This window comes from Vigna umbellata, chromosome 1 (assembly GCF_029865625.1).
Source record: "Vigna umbellata cultivar VRB3 chromosome 1, Vumbellata_1.0, whole genome shotgun sequence".
In the NCBI taxonomy this organism is placed as follows: Eukaryota; Viridiplantae; Streptophyta; class Magnoliopsida; order Fabales; family Fabaceae; genus Vigna; species Vigna umbellata.
The window spans coordinates 39,701,959-39,722,978 of record NC_142165.1 but is presented as its reverse complement, the minus strand read 5'-3'; the positions used below and the strand labels follow the sequence as shown (position 1 = coordinate 39,722,978).

The following is a 21,020-nucleotide window of genomic DNA, read 5'->3' as shown; positions in this document are numbered from 1 at the left end:
AATCTCAAGCTGAAAGAAGCACAATTTTTTTTTATTTGTTAAATCGAATGCAAGACATATAGAAATGATGAAACAACACGGTTGGAAAAACTATTTCAGCTTAATGAGAGCCTCATCGAAGAAAGATGCATGTGCAGAATCAATAGCGAAAATACACATAGTAGAACTGATTCAGACACAGCAGCACATATCTGGAAGAAACCCCGAAGAGGAGCAAAAGCTGCGTATCTTTCAGAGGAAGCAGAAGGTCGGAATGTGCAAAGTGGGCAGACTCAGTTGATTATAGACTGAAAACCCTAATTTTACTCCCTTTTCTTTTGGAGGTTTCGGTTCAAAACCGAACATAGCTGGATAGATCCGTTTTCTTTCGACCCGGCCCGGATAAGAAGCACAAGCAGCATACCTTGATTCACAGGATCAAGAATATCTGAACGTCATCCGACATTGAACCATAAAGAAATATTGAGAACTAATAAAATATTTTAATTTTTAGTTTCTATAAATCAACGTATTTATATATATATATATATATATATATATATATATATATATATATATATATATTTATCTTTCAAAAAATTTAAATTAACAACTTTATTTCTTATTAATTGCAAAGATTTTATTTCGGATAAGGTAAAATACTTTTAATGATTTAAATTTCTTTGTAATATAATATAAAACTACAAATTTTGGTTCCTAAAATTCATTTATGGTAAATAAATAATATTTAATATTCGTTTTTGAAATTTGAAAGTTTTTTGAGAAATCAAATATTGATGATGTACACACGATCAATAAGTGTTAATGAAGTAAAGATAAAAAAAACAAAAATTCAATATTAATTAATTTACGGAAAGTCATATTTAAACTTATAATTTTTTTTACTGTATGTCAACGTCCTTTTTCCTAACTAATTTGACATTAAATGTATATTAAAGTAATAGAAAGAGAGAGAGAGATTTTGATGAGTAATGAAGGACAAGAATTTGACCGTTGAAATGAAGATTATGTGGAAAGTTTATTTATACTGTAAACCACTGACCCTAACGTAAAGATTAATTTTATAATTTACACATGAAAAATAAAAATGAATAAATAAATAAATTCCACCTCCTAAACAGTGTTCACATTCTGACAATTGAATGTCAAAACTCGCTTCCCGTGAAGGCTTTTATCACTTCGAACTACCACTTAGGGATAAAATCAGAGCGAGAAATAATAATTAAAATATCGTATTTGCTGGGCCACCACATAATTATATTTCAAAATTTTAAATAAATAATTATGTGAATAAATAAAGAAATTAGGGATTCCGAGAATTTCGGTTAAATTGGCGGGAAATGGGTGGGGGGCAGCTAGCGACTTTTTTGGGGTTTCCACTCTTTTCTACTCGTATGGTCCCACGTCACATTCACTCTGAAGAAATTATGACCGCACGATCACATTCCAATCCAACGGCACCACCGTGCTCATTTCCCGCCGATTGTACGGAAACGCTTCTTTGCAGAACAAGAAAAAGAAAGATAAACCATTTGGTTTAAATTTTAACTTTTAATTTAATTTAATTTTTAATTGAATTATCTAACTTTTTAAAATTCTGAAAGCCACAATACCCTTTTTCCTTTTTATTTCAATCCCTTCACATTCACAGTGATAGAAAGAGAGAGAAAGGTCTCTGTTTCCTCACTTGTTCACAAGCCGCAACTGCTACTGTGTATCCAATCTGAAGCTGAAGATATGGTAAGAGTGACGAAATCTATGTCCTTTGGACTCTGATTATTATGGTTTTTCCTAAAGTTTTGATTTTTCTCTATGATTCCTTGTGATTTGGTTGCAATTAGTCTTATGATCATTAAAGCTAACTAATTTTCCTTGCATTTTGGATGAGTGTGATTCTTGCTGATTCCGTTTAGTATAAACTCACTTTGATCATTATGTTAATCTTTCTATCATAAATTTGGAGTGAGTTTGCATCAAATTTGCAAATTGTGTCTTTAGATTAGGTTAGTTTGTTACTGCATCTTGAATATTGCCATTTGAGTGCCATTTTACGGTGGTGGGGTTGGATTTCTTGGAGAGTAATATGCTGCAAACTTGTTGAGGAAAGATCATCATTTTTATCCTTGATTGTTGAACTGTGTTTTGCTTTTGAATTGAAGGATTCTTGAATTCCTTATGCAATGGATTTTTCAGGGGGGCGAGAACCTTTCACCCAAGGAAAGGAGTAAAGATTGGGTTGGAGTTCTTATGAACAGCACCTTTGGTTATTGCGATTACCACCATGACCTTCGATCTAATGAGAAGAATGTTTTCTGCGTCGACTGTGCACTTAGGATGTGTAGGCACTGTAAGGAAGCTCATTCCCTACATAGAAGGTTTCAGATTTACAAATATTCCTATCAGGATGTCTTCCGCCATGCCGAATTGCAGAAGTATTTTGACTGCTCTAAAATTCAGGTTATCGATTCTTGGTCACAAGATAGTAATGAATTTATTGGGGGTCGATTAAATGATTGATTTTCTGCCGACTTGGATCAACTCAAATATCTCCATGTTAATTTTGTTCATTTTTCCTATCTCGTGCTTGACTTGTTTGCCTCACATAGGGCAGCTCAACCTTTAATGATCTGATGAAAATTACATGCAGATTTTAAATTTTCAAGTGAATGATGACATGATAAAGCTATTCTTTAGTCCAAGTTAGTATTAATGATGTGATAACTTGTTGGATTTACAATAACTTGTTGGATTTACAATGATCTAGTTCTCCAATGGGTTATTCAATGAATGAAGTAGTCTAACATTGATTTTTAACCAATGAAGGAAGTATTCTATCATTGACTTCGGCTCCTGAAATCCTCTATCAGCTTTAACCAATGATATAATTGATTTTATAGTAATGTTATCTGCAAGATAAGCTGTTTAGTTTTCCACTGCACTGTACTTTTTTTACTGAACTTTGTTGAAATATATCTGATCCCCATCGGTTATTTGTATTATCTGACTCATTAAATCTGACAATCCTCTTAATAGTGAAGCTCCGAACATAGTTTTCTTATCTGAAAACTGATTAATGAATGTAATTTTCTGCTTATAATGGTGATGTGATTTGACAGACTTATATATCCAATAATGAAAGGATTGTGCACCTCAAACCTCGGCCTTCAATCAACAAATCTAAGTCTGATCTAAGTCCCGAGTCTAAATCCAAAGAACCCAGCATAAGACCGAAAACTGGAGGCAAGTGTGAAGAATGTGGAAAACACTTGCAAGATGAACGTAACCGTTTCTGCTCCATTACATGCAAGGTAACAACCATTGATCTGATGTAGTGTTGAAATTTTGTTATTTACTTGTATCATTTGTTGACTCCTGTCATGTGCAATTTTCTTTTAGATCGCAGTGCTTCCAATGGAGACTGAAAACCAAAGTGTTAGGGGCATGCTCACTCCAAAATCTGAAGGCATTGACTTCAATATGAACGAAAATCATAATTCAGAACCAGAGTCATCTATATCTGAAGCTGAGCCATATGGGTGGGTTGAAGTTGTGAATTTCAGAAAGCGTCCAAGGAAAAGTACGCCTCAGAGGCCAGTCTTCGTTTTCACTTCATAGAAGATATCACTACTCTAGTGGTTTTCTTCATTTCTTCTCCTATTTCTTTTTAATTTTCCATTTTTGAAGAATAATATTTCTTGAACATTTGAGGGAAGCTCAACCCCGTTGTGCCCCATATTGGGATTAAAGTATATAACATGGGAGTTTGAGGTTCTGTTGCCGTTAGCAAAGTAACTACAGCCCAGCTTGTACAGCACAAGGGTAATATTCTACTAACACTCTTCGGGATATTACTACTTTCTGTATAGTTTTCAGCGTCTTATTCTACTCCCTTACCACTAATGTTTAAGTGTGCTCATAGTATAAAGTTTTCTTATGTTATCACTTAATAATGCATTATTATATTATTATATAGATAAAAATTAGTCTTAAGCACTGTTTCTGTCGGAAAACATAAAAGTGTAATACATCTTGATTTCTTTACACTTATTATACATAGCTACAAATATATCACCAACACTGGTCCCGTAAAAATCAATGTCATTAACACAACACTAATGCTATTTATATATTAAAGGAATAGTTGGCTGACTGGTCTTATGATAAATTACTCTTTCAACAAAGCTCTATTATATATTTTTTAATTAGCGATCGGTGTCATTTTCTGGTATTTGTGCTTCTTTTCCACTTGACAAAGTAATTTAACAGTGATAATTCCAGTTCCTGACATAAGTAATGGAATGTTGTGTTGTGTTGTGTTGCGTCTATAAGTGCATTATTAATCTAACGTGCTTTTAATGGTTGTATTTTAAAATTGTTGCAATTTCCTTTCGAAAATAGAATATAGTAAAAAAATTTATAAGCATGAAAATGTGCTTAGATCCTTTCTATATTTTTATAATGAAGCATGTCCCCAGAATTGGCAAGCAAAAACTTGTGTTCATATTATTTTCTGTACAGTGTGGCAGGCAAGAAGGTCGTTAAAGAAATAGGGTGGCAAAGATTTGGTGTCCCCACCAATAATGAACTGCAAACTCAAATCTTTAAAAAGTGGGAAATAAAATTCAGCCTATTAAGATTTTAGCTTGATCAACTCTACAAAATTTACATTCACTTTAGGTGAGAAGTGAAAGTCTTCTTGCTACATATCATTAAGATTCTTTTTCATATAGGAAGAAGGATCAACACACACCTTCATGATATATGATATTAAGATATTCGTTGAAATGTAAATCTTTACGGATTTATTTTTGATATCATTTTAAAAAGTCTCTTAGGAATATATAATGCATATAAATTCATATTTATTTCTTATATGTAAAACTTTAAAAAAGAGAATATATCTATATAAACTCTAATCCATTTGTAAAACTTTGAAAAAGATAAATTGAATGAGAAGAATTTATTAACAATAATCAACAAAATTTGGTAACAATAATTAAGCATCAACTAAATAAAATTGAACTGAGTTTAAAAGTTGAATGTAACTAGAATTGTGAAATGCTTAGTCTGAAAGGTATCCCTGAGTCATCATCAGCTGGATTTGGAAGAGAAAGCTGTTGTTTTCACACATTGATTAATTTGAATGTAGCTTTAAATTGGGTAGATGGGAAAAGGAAGAAATGTTAGATGAGAATGGGGTGCTATCTGAAATACTCAGAAACAGTGACACATTCATTACGTTTCTGCATTTGGTTCTGTTAGGTGGGTCTCAGACTTCTTTCTATTTTCAAAATCAACCTTTTATAAGAAAATAGATCTCTGGAGAACTCTCCAAAGAAGGAAAATCAGAAAAAAAGTAGGTATTGAGAAAAGTTCAATTAATTTATAGATTGAAGGAATGGTCAGAAAAACAAGTGAAGAACACAGAGCATGATTTTTTTTTTTTTTTGTATTAAAATTGAATAAAAAAAAGAGTTGGTGTGCAACTTTTTGCACCATAATGGGTCAAAATGTATGGCTTGTGGATGATGAATTGAAAGGTTTGTCGGATAATACCATTACCTTCCACGTACCCATGTTTTCAAGACACTTGTTTCTAGTTTATACCTTAAAATTGATGCATTTCAAACTACTGACATATTCTCTGATATTTTTATTTTGTTGGAACTATCAAAATTATATAATTCTCATTTTTATGTTATGCTTTTATTTATATTATTAGGCTTCAAAATATAACCAATAAAAAAATAGCTAGAAATGGATTAAAATCAAACTTCGTTTTACCTTTTTTTCCTCTTCTTAATAACCAGATTTATTTAGGATTTTGAATTGAAAATAAAAAATCTAAGCTAATCCCAACTGAGAGGATTACTATATTAAAATATAATATTATATAATTAGAGTTAATTACTACCTAATAAGTGTAACAAAAGACTATTACAAATGTTAAAGATTTGATTATATTATATCATAATTATAACCATCGAAATGAAAAAACTTATAACAGATTTACAGCATATCATTTTGTTTAATAATTTTGTAGTTCTTTTAAATATTTAACAGTTTTATAATAAATAAAAAACTTCAACTTTTAATCCAAATCAAATCATAAAATATTTAATTTTAATTGAATTTTAGATTAAATTAAAATTGAACCAAATTAAACTATATTTAAGTTTTATATTTGATTTCGATATTTTTTAATATAAGTTAATCTAAATTGAGATATAAACACCCATTACATATATTAATAATTAATATATACTAACGAATTTAAATTATCGTTTTGTTTAGCATCCTCCCTTTCTTCTTAATAAGAAAAATCATCGTACTACAATTTAAAAAGTGATTAAGTTATTTTAAAGTTACCTTAAAATTATCTTTCAATAGTACTTCTTCTAATTTATTTAATCAAACCTTTTCATCTTTTTGTTAGGATATGTTAATCTAAAAATAATTAATGTAATATAGGCGAGTCTGGTAAAAAGATAAAAAACAACTTGAAATTCAAGTATTAGTAATAAAAGGAGATAGTTAAAACGGTTAAATATGATATTATTTTTAAATTATTTTAAAAATTATATTTTTTCCTTAAATTAAATATATCTATTCTGTTGTTATATAAAACAGAGTTTTACAACAATAGAAGATAAAATAACAAAGTACCAGCAAATTATAAAATCATTAAGAAATTTATTCAAAAGGATTGTCGGACATATTCGAAATGAAATATGTTCAAACGTGTTTATGTATATTAATTATAATTTAGAACTGCACATATTTTTAAACAACTTTTGGATGAAATATGAAGCATCTAAAATTTGTTTCGTTGATGCACATATTTTCTTATTTTTTATTACAGCAAATATTAAAAGTGAAATTGTGATGGATGTAATAATTTGATTTAAAACTAAAAACCATTCAGATTTAGAGGATGAAATTTTATAATAGATTTCATATTTTAATTGCTTTTTCTTTTACTATTTTTTGAATTGAAAAGGTCTTATGTTTGGCTAAGAATAAATTTGATAATCATAAGTAATATTATATCTAATTCTTTTGTTTAGACTTCTATTTATGTAAAATTTGTGAAAATAATTATGTTTTGAAACATGTTTTTAGAAAAGACTTATAGATATTTTGATTGGAAATGATTTTTTTTAGTTAATCATTGCTTTTTAAATGATTTTTTGAAGTTTTAAAGAGAAATGACAACACTACTTAAATAAAACTATTATGTGTTTGTTTCTTATCAAAAAGTCTAAACTTAAATCAAATCCGTTGTGAAAATAAAAGCACTGAAAAAAAAAAGTAAACATGTTTAGGGTTTAAATAAATATGTGAAAAATTATTTGGTAATAATGATAAGAAATATGAGTTTATTTTCAAAATATTCTTAGATTTAGCCTAAAAATTAGGGCTTAAAACTCCCCTAAATCATACAAAAAAGAAAATGTCAACCATAGCAACTTTAAATCTAAAGAATCACTCATCTAAAAATACCTTCAAACGCCAAATAAATATAAAGTTTTATTCCATAAGATGTAAATGGCAAATTAGGTTTCTCTACTACCAAATTAAATTGTAGCGGTCAAAGTTAACAAGTGGTAGTAGGGAAATTAAGGCATTAGTAACACTAGAAGGCCTTTAAAAGTAAAAATAACTTCTCTTAGAATGAATGACGTCTTAATTAATAAGATACAAAATAAAATAAGACTGAACATCTTCCATATTTTATACAATCATCCAATAATCACGTACATTTATATTTATTATCATCCTTCGAATATAATAATTTATTATTATATTATTTTAAGAATAAGAGTATTAGAACATTATTTTTCTGAAAATAGTAGTTTCGTTTCTAAGCATGTAAACGTTACCGTATAACTAATCATAACTCTCATTTTGCTAAAACAAATAAATCCTATCCACAACCATACATTATTTATAAATATTAAGAGGATTTTAATCTTGTAAAGCAAAGTCAAAACAAAAGGATAATAATAAACTTTTATTACAGCATGGTTTTTGTAGGCTAATAAAATTGGAGAATGCCTTCTTAATGAAAGAAGGCCAACAAATTAAAGAAGGCAAATAATAGAAAGCTTTTTATGACACGAGTTTACAAACCAATTTTGCGTAAGAAAAAATGGACTGTTGTCCAAATAATTTATAGACTCTAATTTCTGGGAGTAAAAGAGAGTCTAAATCTTTAATACTCGCTTAATTATGCAATGACTTTACCCTGAAAATGGCGCACCAATGCATGGGTCATTTAAACATAAGTATAAGAAATGGACAAGAATGTCACAATATTGAAATGGACACGAGCACTAGAATCATTATTGAAATTGAATCTCACAATATGCATTAATCTGATTCACTCTACATCCCCCTCAAGGGAAAACAGGGCAATATTTCCAAATAAATGATGTTTCAGCCCAAGTTCCAAATAAATTGATGACTACTGAAAATTCTGCAGCTACTTGTGGATTGAAAATAGTGTTTCCCGACACAAACGATATTTCCTCTTTTCTTTTTTGGAAAGAAAAATCTCCAACAAGGAAAAAGATGCAAGGAAGCTTGCTAAGCTGCCTAAAGCAATGAAACACAATTCTAGTCCTGCTTACTTATTCTCCAACGGTCAAACCAAACCCAAATTTGTAGTCTTTTTTCCTGTGGTCAAGCTGAAATGAATGCATATGAAAACATGTCAAGACAAAATGCAAAATCTGAAACGAGCAGTTAATGAAACAAAATAGCATTGGAAAAACGAGTACAGAGAAAGGCCTAACCTCTGCAGAAAGAATAAAATTCAGACCCATATTTAATCGCTCCTCCAAAAAAGCAGCAACACAGCCATTGGAATCTATCTTTCCCCTAAGGCGGCACTACAATAACCAAGGCAAGATGTGCAAAGTAGATAAGAAACCTGATTACCTTAAAAGTGGACAATATCAATTACTAATGCATCATTCTTATCGAAGTTCAAAAGTAGAACTTTAAATGGCTTTACAGTCAAGTAATCAACTCATTGATCCAAAATAATCCACATGATTTCTTGTAAGAAACATTTTTGTCACAGTATAATCCTAATCACCTTTGAAGCGGGGAAGCATCAGAAAAAAAATTTCAATTTCTTTTTCGTTATCTTCTGATTGAAATTACCCAAAGGTAGGTCACTTTCTTTTTCTGCATATTCTCAAATTCAGCTCAACATTTTTTTTTTCCTTTTCCTCTTCTTCAAACTTGAAAATTGGCTCAAGTAATAAACTCCCATCAAATTTCATAAAAGACACAAGTTTTGGGCTCATTAAAATTGGCCAAGGAAAACAAACATGTCGTCGTTCCTTGCATAGTTCAAACATTTGTAACGACTATAACATGAAAAATTAGCAATGTTCTAAATACCATAGGTGAACTAATAAGACATTAATAATTCAAGACTAGTTATGTCTCAAATTAGCAGATACCCCAGTGCACAGCTCCTGATGTAAAACTGTTGACAAGGACAAAACCAGAAAACTAATTCTCAACACAATATACAGGGAATGATAAAACAATGCAAAAATCGTTAGGCCTTGACTCTATATAGTAAATATTTTAAAGATGCAAAAAAGAATGGACTGATGATAGAATCAAAAAGTAAACTAATAATATGGAAAGTTTCACATTTAGTGCACTACCTACTGCTAATGGCCACTTGTTCCAGTGGAAAATTTGCCTCTTGACAATTGGAGAATGAAGTGAGGCATATATTAAATTCGCAAGTTTTTGATGGTGTTATTATGTCTGCTGTTAAATTGAATTGAACAGCAAGGGAGAGTGAAACTTGAAAAGGTATCTAGATGTGATGTAGGGGTTGGTAAATGTCAATTTTTCCTTCATCCCTTCCATTCCTGCAAGTTTTAAACCCAAATGCACGGATATAGATGCACAAGAAATCTCTATTATAACCAATGTGAAATAAAACGTCTAACGGGTTCACAAGTTAACATAATCACATTCATGCTGTATTACATTCAAATTCCAATCCACGATTGAATTCATGAAAGAGAAAACTACCTGTCTAAGGATGTAGTCATAACCAAAGCTAGCTGTGACATCTCTTGACAAGTAGTTGCACATAAATTCAGATGCTAGAGAAACCTGAAAGGAACATTTTGTGTAAAAACTAAATTTGAATTGAAAACAACACAAATCTACAATGTGATTATCAACTTACCTTCTCAGATACCTTCTGAACATAGCTTAGAAGAACCATTCCAGTGCTAGCAACTTGCCCTGTAGCAACCTAAATGTAGGAATGCAAACGAAAGAATTAGTAGTAATCACTAAGGGAAAAGGAATCACTGAAAAATAGAATAAGATACAATGCAATATAACCAATGGTTCACACGTAGACAAATAAAAACATAGCATATCCTCTAAATAATTTGTGCAAGTGTATAGGTGCTTTTGTCCAGGCAGCTTTTAATAACAAACTATAAAAATTTGCCAATATCGATATAGCAATTTAAGGATCAATAAACAAATATGAAAGAGTTTGAACAGGGGGCTAAGTCTTGCACAAGCATACCATTTTATCAGTGTTGTAGCGAGCAGCATAACCAACACCAGACTTCCTATGCTGACCAGCCCAAAATACCTCCCCACCCAATGATAAGTGCTGTGTCACACTCTGCACAAAGATGATGTTTTGAGTAATGATTTAAACAAGTTCACAGACATGCATCAATTGTAGCACTTATAACATATAAAGCGGTTAAGGAAATTAAAAGAGTAATGCTCAGCAATTTCTTAGAAGAATAATGCTCTAAAGCAGACATAATGTAAATATTGCATAAATGCAAACCAGAAGGAAGGAACTGATCACAATAGCAAATGCATCTCACACAACAATAGGCCAATTAGATGAGAAAAATTCTACAACTGTCAAATATTAAATATCGATCAGTGTCAAATCAGGAGAAGCAGTGCACAGTGGTCTTCCCAAAATCTTGTTAGCAATGTAGTAGTTGCTCTGAATTTTTTTTATTACTATCGTTATTATTGTACTATACTATGCTTTAAACGAAAATGTAAAATAGAAAAAGTAAAATTGAGGCAAATAAAACAGCACAAGAGCGAGGCTCACAACTTGTGGGAATGGAGCTATCGCAAACAATTCCTACTATTCCCAAAGCATCTGCAGAAAGGAACAACAGCTTCACTACAGCACCAATAGAAGCCAGGGATTGCTACGCTGCTATTGTGGTGCTACTTGAAACCCAGATGATATTAATAGCTAGTTAAATCTAATGTCACTAATTATAAATAATCTAACCCCTCCCCTTCCCCGGAAACAAAAAAATAAAATAAAAAAGTGACAAGCAAAATTATTTCCAAGGAAGCATATAATGTCCACAGGAACTGAATGAAACTAAAGATCTAAACAAGAAAACCATTTTAAAGGAAATGTTGACGCACTTTTTAGAAGAAATGTTGATGACTGATAGCCAATTTCCCATAGTTAATAGTAGGCAGCTACATGGGCAGCCACCTCCAAAAATTGCTGTAGTGGTTAGCAGAACAGCAATATAGCCAAACTCTAATATACATACTAATTGATTTAATAATTATAGTTTTTTATTTGTAACATTGTGTTCATAATTTTTTAAATATTATTTGATATTTGGCTTGTAATATGGCACAACAATTTAATATATTTTCAATATTTCCTAAGTCTTGTACAGTACTTCTTTAATACTATTATAACAGCATATACATGATAATATGTCTAATAAAATAAACCTCCCAATTGTGGGATTGTTTAGGGTGGAGACTAACCCAATTCAGGATCACTCGGAAAACTAAAATATACCTAGCCTCTTTCTAGATTCGCTCATCAGCCCCTCTTCCCCAAGAAAAAAAATTACTAGCCTCTTTCTCCCATCAGCTGCCACCTCCCCTCATCAACCATTTTGCTTGCAAAAAGTTGCAAATTTTCAGAAACAAGATAAAAAGGACGTCATTGAACAAATACTTCACAATAAGCATTTAAACAAGAGAATAGTATAAGAACCAAATCAGTGTATTTACCAGAATAAACAAATACTTCACAATTTATTTGTTAGAAAAAAATACTGCAAAACGTCTGGAGATTCCACACCTGAATATAACTTGCTCCAAGTAAGGCTCCATTCCCGAGTTGAAACTGTGTCCTATAGTCTTTTCCCTGGAAAATATAATATAATGAATCTTTAAACAGGGAAAAGATATACATAGAACATCTATTGAGAAACTCGGTCGCAATGAATGTCTATCAAATGATAAAATTTAACGAAAAGAACGTGCAAAAAAATTGACTGGGAGAGTAGGGAGGCATTGAATGACTTAGTCAAGAAATGGTAAACTAGCTGACCTTGTAATCAAAGTTGAACATCCCATGAGACATATGTGGTTCATTCGTAAGCTGTACATGCAAACAAGAGAGAAGATTATAATGAGAAAAGACGAAAAGAAAGAAGAAAGTGAAAAAAACATGAGAATGGGCAGGAGTAAGAGGTCGAATAAACCAAATACTTCGCAAATAAATAGAACGAATATTCAACGGCACTTCTACATATTTTTTCCTAGCACTAATAAGTCACAAGTGGCACCGCTTGAAAGTAGAAATCAGAAAATAGTACAAACTCTTGTTTTCACGATAGAATCTAAAAAATATATGTTAACTAACCAAAGAAGTAGCAAAGCACAAAGGATGCGAAAAACAGGCAAATTACAGGCAGCATTACTCATACTTGAAACGATCACAGACGTACCTGAGCATTGGCTTTAAAGGTGAGATTTTCAGACAAATCACACTTGACTCTAGCATTGAGCCTCCCATCAGTCAAAATCCTCCCCCAAAGCAACAACTGTAGAACAGCATCATCAATGAAAAAGCACCATACAAAAAAAAAACAAGCTGAAAGGCCATTGAACGAAACCCAATTACCCTAGGATGATCAATGAAGGTTGAGCCAAACTCATAGTGAGCAGTTGGAATCTTAATTGTCTCCGTCGACTGAGAGGGAATCTCAGTCGGTCCCATCAAGACGCTGATCACCCAACAACAAACAGGCTTTACACAACTAAATCGAATTAAAATAAAAATAGAAAGAAAGAAGAGTAAAGTAAAGAAACCTGTGATTGAGAGTGAACTTCTGATTGAGCATCTTGGTGAAATCAAAACGCATGCCCTCAAAAAGATCTGGCTTCAACGACACTGTCGGAAAACGAACAAATTAAAACATTACAAACTAGTAAAAATCAAACTGAGCCGGGAGATTGAAACGAAGAAAGGAACTAACTCATAGCTTCGCGATGAAGCTCCTCGAAGGGAATTGGACATGGAAGATTGAAGTAATCCACCACTTTATCGGCGGCGGCGGCAGGAGGAGGAGGAACAGGAGTCTCCATTGGAATCACACAGAGAGAGAGAGTGAAAGAGAGTGAGAGAGAGAGAAGGAACGAACAAATCTGATTCTAAAACCCTCCTCAGTCCTCAACAACCTTCCACCACTGCTAAAACCCTAATTCACTTTCCGAGTAGGACAAGCTTATACTCACTACACCACATTGTGTTTCCATCTCAAACTTTAACCCACCCGAACCGACCCGACCCATTTTCAATCATTATACCTAGCAGTTTACTTCCTCCCAATCACGCCATTACACACGGTTGACCCGAATCACTACCCATTTTCAAATTACCAATAACTATTTTCTTACTTAATTAACTCTTTGGTCCAGTGATATATGGTCATTTTTTTTATTCTGTTATTTTTATGTTTTTATTTTTTCAGCAAGATGACTGACACGGTTAACTTGGTAATGTAAAATTATTCATTGGGCGTTATTACGTAATGGAAATATTATAATAAAAATTTAATTTAAAATATTGTTACACTTAAATGTAAAAAATAACATTTAATATTATAAACTATAAAAGAAAATATAACAATCCAAAGAATATATGATTATTTCTCTTTAAAAAGTTGAAGTAATTTGTTTAAAATTTATAATTTCATGGTTCGTGTATTATTTATAATATCCCTGATCGTTGTATCACACGGAATGATTAAATAGTCCACGAAATACATTATACAAAATCATTGTGACACTTAAACATAGAACTACAGTTATTTTTTTACATTTAATGGGGTTTATGATTCATTTATTTATTTATTTTATTTCCTTTTTTTAGTTTACATTTGAAGACTTAGCTTATAATTTTTCGCAATTGGTCGAAGTTTCATTATTTATAATCTTTAAAATTATCTTGCATGTTTCATACTTTAAGTTAGGCAACTTAATTTCAAATATCGAGTTTTTTCAAGATTGGTTTTACAATTACTCTGAGCTCGTGTTTTCTTTTTGTAATTTTTACAAAATAGAGCCATCTTAAAAACCACTCAATAAGTCATTGTGAGCAAATACTAAATTTTGATTTATAAAAAAAATCTCATTACTTTATTTACAGAAATAAAGTAATTGATTATCAGAACTGGAAGTTATCTATTTAACCGAAGAATTGCAATCAATATATAGTATTCCCTTAACAATATACCCAACACCTTGTTTAGTATTGTAAAACCTAATATTCAAAAAACAATCCACGATTTGAAACGACTTAATTTTGTTGAAAAAGAACCAAATATTCAACAAAAAAAACCAGTTTTAGTTTAGTTTAAAATCTTTCGAACTGTTTTTAATGAAATATTGGAAAAATTGTAAATCCGGTTCCTTCGATTAGCTGATTGACTGTAATGTACATTAGCCTGCCATTAACCATTACATATAACGAAGGAGGAATTGCAAAACCTTATTATCATAAAACCCTTTGTGTGAAAATAATGGTTTTTATACAAAACCAGTATAAAATTCAGGTTTTGAAAAGATTTCGAAGTAAAAAGTGCGAAACTGATTTAGAACACCAAATTAGGATTCCGGTTTAATAACAGGTTCTAAATAATAACAAAAATTGGTTCCCAAAAACACGAATTAACAAACTCCTAAAACCTTTTCTATTATCAAAAAATGTGAATCCCCAACCTAAACATGAAAATTTGTACACGATTTGAAACTTTCTACACATTTCAAAATTTTAAATTCAGCACGTCTATTTACCTTCTATTTACCCTGTAATTATTTAAGAGAACGCATCAATCTCTACCTTGAATTCTAGTTACCTTCTATTTTGGATGCTCTCTTCCGCAATTTTTACTATTTGTGATTTCGTTCCCCTCGCATTTTATAATCTTCCACAACAATGTAGCAGTAAAAGCCTAGTATTTAGTAGCAAATGGTTCAAGAAATTGCTGCTGTATTTTGTATTAAATCCAATCATTTTTTATAAAAAAAAAAAACATTGAAATAAACTCAACAATTAATTTTCTAAATGAATCGTGGTTAAACATTCATAGCACAGCAGTATTATTTATTTCATCGAATGATACTACACTGTTTTTGGAGACGCACTGGTGCAAACAACTCAAAAGTAAGAATTTTGCAAAGAATGAATAGAAACTTTAATTTTGAAGTGAAAAGAATATCACTACATTTCAAATACTAAAAAACATTAGTTATAAAAATTTAATAATTTAAAATCCAATTTGTTTAAAATCAAAATCGGTTACAAACCATGTTATCTGAAATTTGTTAGGAGAAATGCTAGTTGTTATATGAAACAAATACAAAAACAACAAAAAAACTATCCCATCTAATAATGCTGGTGTCTATGCTATGCAGTTGTGATAAAAAAAAGTGTTTCTTGAGATCATGCAGAAAACAACAACGATCAACTGTTTCAAGTGTTTCTTGGGAGTACCCACAGTTACAAACCACAGTAACACACGCTTGATTCCCAATAGAATTAAACAAGTCATAATCGCGTGCCACAACATCTCAAAATCGAAACTCAGGGCATTATGTGTTGCTTCAATTTATATGAAAAATTGTTCACGCCACAATGAAAATTTTCATAACAGAAGTACCAATGCACACGAATCGACCTCAATCCAAAACAGTTTAAACATAAATCACACAAAAACTAGAGAAAACCTAAGCCTTAGCCCAAAATTGTGATCTCTGGGAACCGGTATAGCGGAAGCATCCAAACAGAAGAAGAAGAAACGCAAACAAGAGCTATTTCCAATCAAAAATTAAAAATATAAAAGAGAGCATCCAAACAATTATATTTAAATTAACGACAGAACTAAAACTTAGCTAAAACATTATATAAGAGTATCCAAAATCCGATTAAAAACTCAACCAAACACAAAACCAGAGAGTACTATCAAGACATTTCGATAAAATATAAAGAAAAGGGAAAAGGGACTGAAATCAACGGTAGGATTTCTGGAACCTGGCGCGGGCACCGCGACCACCGAACTTCTTGGGCTCGCAGCGGCGAGGATCGGCAACGAGGAGTGTGCGGTCGTACCTGACGAGGATGTCTTTGATCTCCTTCTTGGACTGCTCATCGACGTACTTCTGGTAATAGGCGACGAGAGCCTTGGCGATGCTCTGACGGATGGCATAGATCTGGGAGGTATGTCCACCACCCTTGACACGGATGCGCATGTCAACGCCGGCAAAACGGTGGCGGCCGAGGAGGAGGATGGGCTCGAAAGCCTTGAAGCGGAGGATCTCCGGCTCCACAAGCTCAATAGGACATCCGTTGATCTTGATTAGGCCGCGGCCGCGCTTGCAGTAGGTGACTGCCACCGCCGTCTTCTTACGGCCGAAGCACTGGACCTGCTCTAATGCTGGTGGTGTCTGCGCCATCTTCGCAATTAGGGTTTGGGGTTTCACTCACTGCGCCTCACTCAGGAAACCTATCTGCCATTCTCTAATGTTTATGCCTTTATATATTCATCTACAGATTAGGGTTTTGAGGCTGCGGAAATACCCTCGTTGCCCCCCTCCACACCATCTCATTAGGAATTAAATTATATATATATATATATATATATATATATATATATATATATATATATATATATACGATTTAACATTTTATAATATATTAAATCAAATTTTATATTATTATTATTATTATTAATTTCATAATAATTATTAAAATAATAAAATAAATTAAATTATACTAAAATAAACTAAATATTTATAAAATTGTAATAAAAATAATTTCAAAGATTTATTAAATTTAAAAATACTGATACTAATATATTATAATAAAACAATTATATATTAAAACTTAAAAAATACGTTAAACATTTGATTTATAAAAATTTGTATTAAACTATTAAAATAATTAAAATATTTAATAAAATTAAAATTAAAAATAAAATTTAAAAAATATAACTGTTTTCAAAAACCGCTTAACATAACTTTTTAAATTATATTTTTATTTAAAATTTTAATAAATAATTCATCTATTTTAATATAATTTTTGAAATTAACAAATTTTTTAAATAAGTTTTATTATAAAATTTAAAATATTTAATTTATTTCAATATAATTTAATATATTTTATTACTTTAACAATTATTATGATAATTATAATACTAATAATTAAACTAAAAATAATAACATATCCTGATGTAATATATTTTAACAAACTAAATTATATTAAAATAATTTAATTATTTATTAATTTTAAATTAAAATTAAAATTTTAAAAATAACATATGTTAAGCTTTTGAAAACATTTAACACATGTTTTTTAATTTTGTTACAATTTAAAATTAATAAATGAATGAATTATTTTAATATTTAATACGATTTAAAATATTAAAAAAATATTTTATTATAATATTATTAATTTATATTGAATTAAATTAAGTATTTTTTAAATTTTATAATAAAATAATGTAAAAAATTTGTTAAAAGTAAAAAAAATATTAAAATAAATGAATTGTTTATTAAAATTTAAATTAGAAAATAAAATTGAAAAAAATATGTTAAACGAAGTTTTCAACTGTTTTTGAAAACTATTTTAGCTTATTCGAAAATAGTTTAGATCTTCAACTTTTGACGAAAATGATTAAAAAAAGAAGTTATTATTTGGTTTCCTGAAAACCGAATTTCAACCTCTTACAAAATTGTGTTATTTATGTAAATATTGGTTATAGTGTGTTATTGGGTAAATAAAAAAGTATGGTATATGAGAAAAAGATCTAAAAAAACAATTATAAAGTTATTTTACAAGTTAAAATTTTATAAAACTTGTCATATTTGAACCATAGAATAAGTTGATTAACTTGGAAACTAAATTTGAAAATGAAATTGGTTTATTCTAATTCTTCATTAAGAAAATCATTTAAAATATGTAAAAGAAAATCATGAAAAGAAAAATGATCAATTTAACTTGCATGTTAATTTGGAATTATTACGTTTCATAATATTACTTTGAGTTGACATCCAAATTTATTAGTTTAAAAATATAAAGTTAGTTATTAACGAAAATATATGAAATTTTTTGGCTTCTGATATATAATGGAATTTGTGTTAACCACCAGAAATAATCTTAGCGAGATAAATATTGAATCAAAGTATTGAATACTTAAAATTTTCATTTTCTTGCATTGATATGTACAACAAATAAGTTAATGTTGAATTGGATTAATTGAAAAAAAAATCAATACAATTACTTTGATTCTTAAATCATTATCTAAATAATTTGGCCTAAATTTAAAATTTTATTTAATCCAAACTAATTGGATATGGAAAATTGACAATTTTAAACTTTTTATTTTTATTCTTATACGAAGAAAGTGTTAAATAATTATAAGATAAATATTAAACAAAATAAAATAATAATGCAGAGTTTCAAATATCTCACTTGTTAAGTGAAAGGGCAAAATATAAGAACAGAGTAAATTGGGTCAATAAAAAATACAAATCACCATTATTTAATAAAAATACTTTAAATGTTCATAGTATAAATATTGATTTGGGAATACAAAGGCTGTAAATTAATTCAGTTTTTTTTAATTTAAATTGAAGCATAAGTAATTATATCTTCAAACAAAAAAAATAATGAATTATGATACTTAAGTTGCTACATAATGTCCTAGTTGGTAAATATTTAGGTTAAAGACAAACTTTTTAAAGATAGTGCCCTTTAATACACTAAAAAAAATTATCAATCTAAATATAAAATAATTAAAATAATAGACACGAAATTCTAATGAGTTACGGAATCACATTTGTTAACAAATTGACAAAGATAACATGTTTTAAAAATATATTCTTAAAATCATCTCTATTGCTTATACACGATAAAACAAAATTTATGAAGTAATTTTGAGTGTCAATGGTTGAAATTGATTGAATTGAATTTAACTTTACTATTTTAGGGTGGATTGAAATGTTGAATGACTATATAGAATTAAGATTATGAACTATGCAGTTAAACATGTGTGATTTGGTAACCTAATTTGTTACTATTTTTCATAATGTTCGAGAGAGTCACTCTAAAGGAACAAAAATGATATCATTAAGAGTCATTATTTAATGTTTATTCTCTTGAACTTTTATTTTATAATAAAAAATATTATATTTTTAACATGATAACGTTAATTTCTACTATTATTTTAGTTATCCTTTGTTAACAAAATCAACTATTTTCTAAATTTTAACATTTTTAATTTTCAATTTTATTTCATTTTTGTACATGATTATATTTAGGTTACACTCGTATAATTATAATCCTAATCCCGTTATATCATGTGTAATTTTGTAATATAATATTTTTGTCGTAATCCAAACATGTATTGCATCCTTTAGAAGCAAGAAGAATATGAAATATAATTCCAAATGCTATGTTGGACGCCAACTAAGTCATTTGATGCAAATGCTGAGTCATTTGATGCAAATGTTCAAGGAGTTGTCATGTTGGATGTCATTCAGAAACGTTGGACACCAGTTTTGACAGATGACTCATTTTCCTAATTTTAAACAAGTTAGACATCGCTTTGTATCGACGTGGTAAGTTAACTCTATTTTTTCATGTTTGCTCGAGAGAAACACATCTTTGGCAGTTTGGGATAAAAAAAAATACATTTATGCAAGCTTGTGAAAACAATCATTTCTTCTTCTTTGTATTTTATTTTGGAAGCTTAGGGTCTTCATAACAATAAAGAGCTAAATTTATTTTGTTGGGTTCTACAAAATAATGAAAAGCTAAACACATTTTTGTTGGAAGTAAATGTTTGTTTGTTTGGTGGTGTGTGTGGGGAGGTGTTGAGGACGAGGACGACAACAACGACGATGACAACAACGACGATGACACCAACGACGATGACACCAACGACGACGACTACAACAACAACGATGACAACTATAACAACCACGACAACGACAACAACAACGACGATTACCGAAGGTATGTGTGTGGATCTCTCTATTTGTGTGTATGTTTGTGCTTGTGGGCAGGTAAGTGCGTGAGTAGGGGGTTCGTGTGTGTAATATTTATATGTGTGTGTAATATTTCCAATTACTACATGTATGACTTGATACATTACTAAAAAGTTAACAAAACATCTACATAAGAGTTTAATGATATACTAATATCAAACAAGAAAAAAAACTACCAAATTTGTACAAATTTATTTATCAAATTACCATAACGTGCAATTTTCTTTAAAGTACATTGGTAAATAAGTCGTCCACGTAGAGCACTAATTCATTTTTTTTGTAAGTTCATTAGTATGTAAGTCAATTTGAAATTAGAATCAAAATTATATAGAAGTTGTAGTTGATAATTAAGATTTTGGTGGTGTTGTCAAAGTGATGTAGAACAGACATAACTTTGATTAAATTAAGCATTTATAAATTTTAAGCATGTATTAATTATACAAAAGCAGTACATATAAAGCACAAGTATTTTAGTTTTTTATTTAAATTGACATTGATTGAATAGCATGACTTAATTGTTTTTATGTTGAAATTGAAGTTCCATATAAGTGACATTACTTTTTACCTTTTTTTTCAGTCATACAATGACACGAGTTGTATGCAAAATTTCC

General features: G+C 30.0%; 3 protein-coding genes across 3 annotated transcripts; 1 reads left to right on the top strand and 2 right to left on the bottom strand.

Moving 5' to 3' along the window:
• The first annotated feature begins 1,581 nt into the window (after positions 1 to 1,581).
• On the top strand, positions 1,582 to 3,990 carry LOC148205322 (protein RGF1 INDUCIBLE TRANSCRIPTION FACTOR 1-like). The gene is made up of 4 exons (XM_088103001.1): positions 1,582 to 1,740; positions 2,194 to 2,457; positions 3,117 to 3,308; positions 3,397 to 3,990. Exons 1-4 carry the CDS (start codon positions 1,738 to 1,740, stop codon positions 3,613 to 3,615), a joined length of 678 nt encoding a protein of 225 aa, XP_087959127.1. The 5' UTR covers positions 1,582 to 1,737; the 3' UTR covers positions 3,616 to 3,990.
• Positions 3,991 to 8,318: 4,328 nt separating this feature from the next.
• Positions 8,319 to 13,571, bottom strand: LOC148205321 (mitochondrial import receptor subunit TOM40-1-like). The gene is made up of 11 exons (XM_088103000.1): positions 13,338 to 13,571; positions 13,171 to 13,252; positions 12,983 to 13,085; positions 12,807 to 12,902; positions 12,407 to 12,457; positions 12,155 to 12,220; positions 10,583 to 10,684; positions 10,229 to 10,297; positions 10,069 to 10,152; positions 8,799 to 8,894; positions 8,319 to 8,690 (listed from the first exon to the last, which is right to left on the bottom strand). The coding sequence occupies exons 1-11, from the start codon at positions 13,444 to 13,446 to the stop codon at positions 8,634 to 8,636; spliced, it is 915 nt and encodes a 304-aa protein (XP_087959126.1). The 5' UTR covers positions 13,447 to 13,571; the 3' UTR covers positions 8,319 to 8,633.
• Positions 13,572 to 16,174: 2,603 nt separating this feature from the next.
• LOC124826478 (small ribosomal subunit protein uS9) lies at positions 16,175 to 16,885 on the bottom strand. Its single transcript, XM_047299306.2, has one exon. It carries the CDS (start codon positions 16,813 to 16,815, stop codon positions 16,372 to 16,374), a length of 444 nt encoding a protein of 147 aa, XP_047155262.1. The 5' UTR covers positions 16,816 to 16,885; the 3' UTR covers positions 16,175 to 16,371.
• Positions 16,886 to 21,020: the final 4,135 nt, after the last annotated feature.